The following is a 1,842-nucleotide window of genomic DNA, read 5'->3' as shown; positions in this document are numbered from 1 at the left end:
GTCTGCTGATCCTGAGCTACTTCGGACTCCAAAAGGTTCCGCACCACAGGAGGTAATTTACCACAGCACCTGAGGCCTGTCCTACCCTCTTACCAAGTTTAAAGCAGTATCCCTTGAGGGGGTTTCTAAAACTGAACCCCTGTGCACCGTGTCAACTTGCAGTTGCAAAGGCTTATTGACTTCTTTCCAAGAAGATCTTCACGCTCCAAGTAGCCCCAACCTCGAGCATCTCCTGTGACCAGAATCTTCATCCACACCCCATCATGTGCATTGTGGCCTGCATCTTTTGGTGAGCTTCTGGGGTCCACTCGCAACTCCCATGCCTCCGGCTTGGGGGTCCATTTGAGGGTCACCTTTACCTCTGTTGAGCTTCCCTGATGGCTTGGGGCCTGCACTGACTCCCCTGCTTATGGTGAGTCCCCTGGACCTTGCTGGTCCCGACGTTGCTCCTTCTTCAGCTCCTGTGTTGTTTTCATTTGCCAAGGCTTGTTGATGCTTTCCCCAGACACCAAACCCTCAGCACCCAACATCCTTCGTGGGACAGCTTGTGCATGGCTCCTGGTCTTCCTCAGGATCGGCTAGTCCTCACAGCTGCAGAGTCAAGGTCCTTTTCAATTCTCCTGCAGCTCCCGACTTCAGTAGGCATTAGTAAATATGGAGCAGGGCATTGTGCCACCGAAATGTCGGTAAAAGTGATGTTCCTGTGGCCCAATGCCCTTGTAAATATGCCCCTTAGTATCCGAGAGTACCTACCATTTAATACACTGGTGGCAGCTCTCTGCCTCCAGCCGCCATCATGGAAGCCAGCCGCGTGCAGCCTATCAAGCTAGCCAGGGTTACCAAAGTCCTCGGCAGAACCGGCTCACAGGGCCAGTGCACCCAGGTTCGGGTTGAGTTCATGGATGACAGCAACCGATCAATTATACGTAATGTGAAGGGGCCAGTCCGTGAAGGAGATGTCCTTACGTTACTGGAATCTGAGCGTGAAGCAAGAAGATTACGCTAAAACATTGCATTGATGATCCTGCTACCGATTTAGACGTGAAGAAACATCTGATTGTTTGATATTCAAAACGCTGAAAACATTTTTGGGAGAATAAACTTTTTCAGTTAAACTTTCAGTTTGGTGGCAGCTGTTGCTGATGTGCCTTTTTTCAGCATTAGTATTTATTGGATATAGGCAAATATTCTCAAGACAGAAAAGTTTGTGAGAAAGCCCATGCTGAAACACAGATTTCAAGTTCTGCACCCCATTGCTAAATCTGTAGCCTGTTCTGTGATATTAACACCTGCAGAGTGGAATCTTGTTAGAAGCCTATCTGCACCTTTTACGAATAATGTACCTTCGACGCAATCTCTATACAGGACACCCATCTGAGGCCTCATGTCACTCTTTCCTATGTGATTATCATTGCTTTCCAATTTTTCAAATATTAACTGCAGAATCCCAAAGTTAATTTTAAGAGCCGTCAACCATGCTGTTGAATGCTGAGATCACCTACTACCAAGGCTGCTAATCTTAATTTCACCTCATAACTCTAGTTTTCCTATTCTCTCAACATCTTGTCTCTTTTACACTCTTTGATGTTCTTTTTCATCTCTACTTTCTGCATTTGTCATTGTTTTCCTCACTTTCTCTTCCTCCTTCTTTCTCCCTTTTCTCCTTTCTTTTATCTTGCTCTGGGCCAGTCTGATGATGTAAAATAAGTTGTAGCCTCTAAAAATGAGTGCTGGTGCTCACCACCTACACCCTGGCATAAATTAATAGTTGGCCTGAGTTCAGATCTTCACAAAGGCAGCTGCAAGAAGCTGTCCTATAATATTAATCCAGCGAAAAGCCAG

At 46.3% G+C, this 1,842-nt stretch overlaps 1 protein-coding gene across 1 annotated transcript; it reads left to right on the top strand.

Annotated features, from left to right (window-relative positions):
* The first annotated feature begins 778 nt into the window (after positions 1 to 778).
* Positions 779 to 1,112, top strand: LOC147705803 (small ribosomal subunit protein eS28). The gene has a single exon (XM_086928985.1). The coding sequence runs from the start codon at positions 797 to 799 to the stop codon at positions 1,004 to 1,006; it is 210 nt and encodes a 69-aa protein (XP_086785111.1). The 5' UTR covers positions 779 to 796; the 3' UTR covers positions 1,007 to 1,112.
* The last annotated feature ends 730 nt before the right edge of the window (positions 1,113 to 1,842 follow it).

This window comes from Lissotriton vulgaris, chromosome 7 (assembly GCF_964263255.1).
Source record: "Lissotriton vulgaris chromosome 7, aLisVul1.2, whole genome shotgun sequence".
Lineage (NCBI taxonomy): Eukaryota > Metazoa > Chordata > Amphibia > Caudata > Salamandridae > Lissotriton > Lissotriton vulgaris.
The sequence above is the reverse complement of the archived record's forward strand: the minus strand, read 5'-3'. Positions and strand labels throughout refer to the sequence as shown.

Coding starts and splice junctions, on each gene's coding strand:
- LOC147705803 (XM_086928985.1), top strand. CDS start 797: ATGGAAGCCAGCCGCGTGCAGCCTATCAAGCTAGCCAGGGTTACCAAA.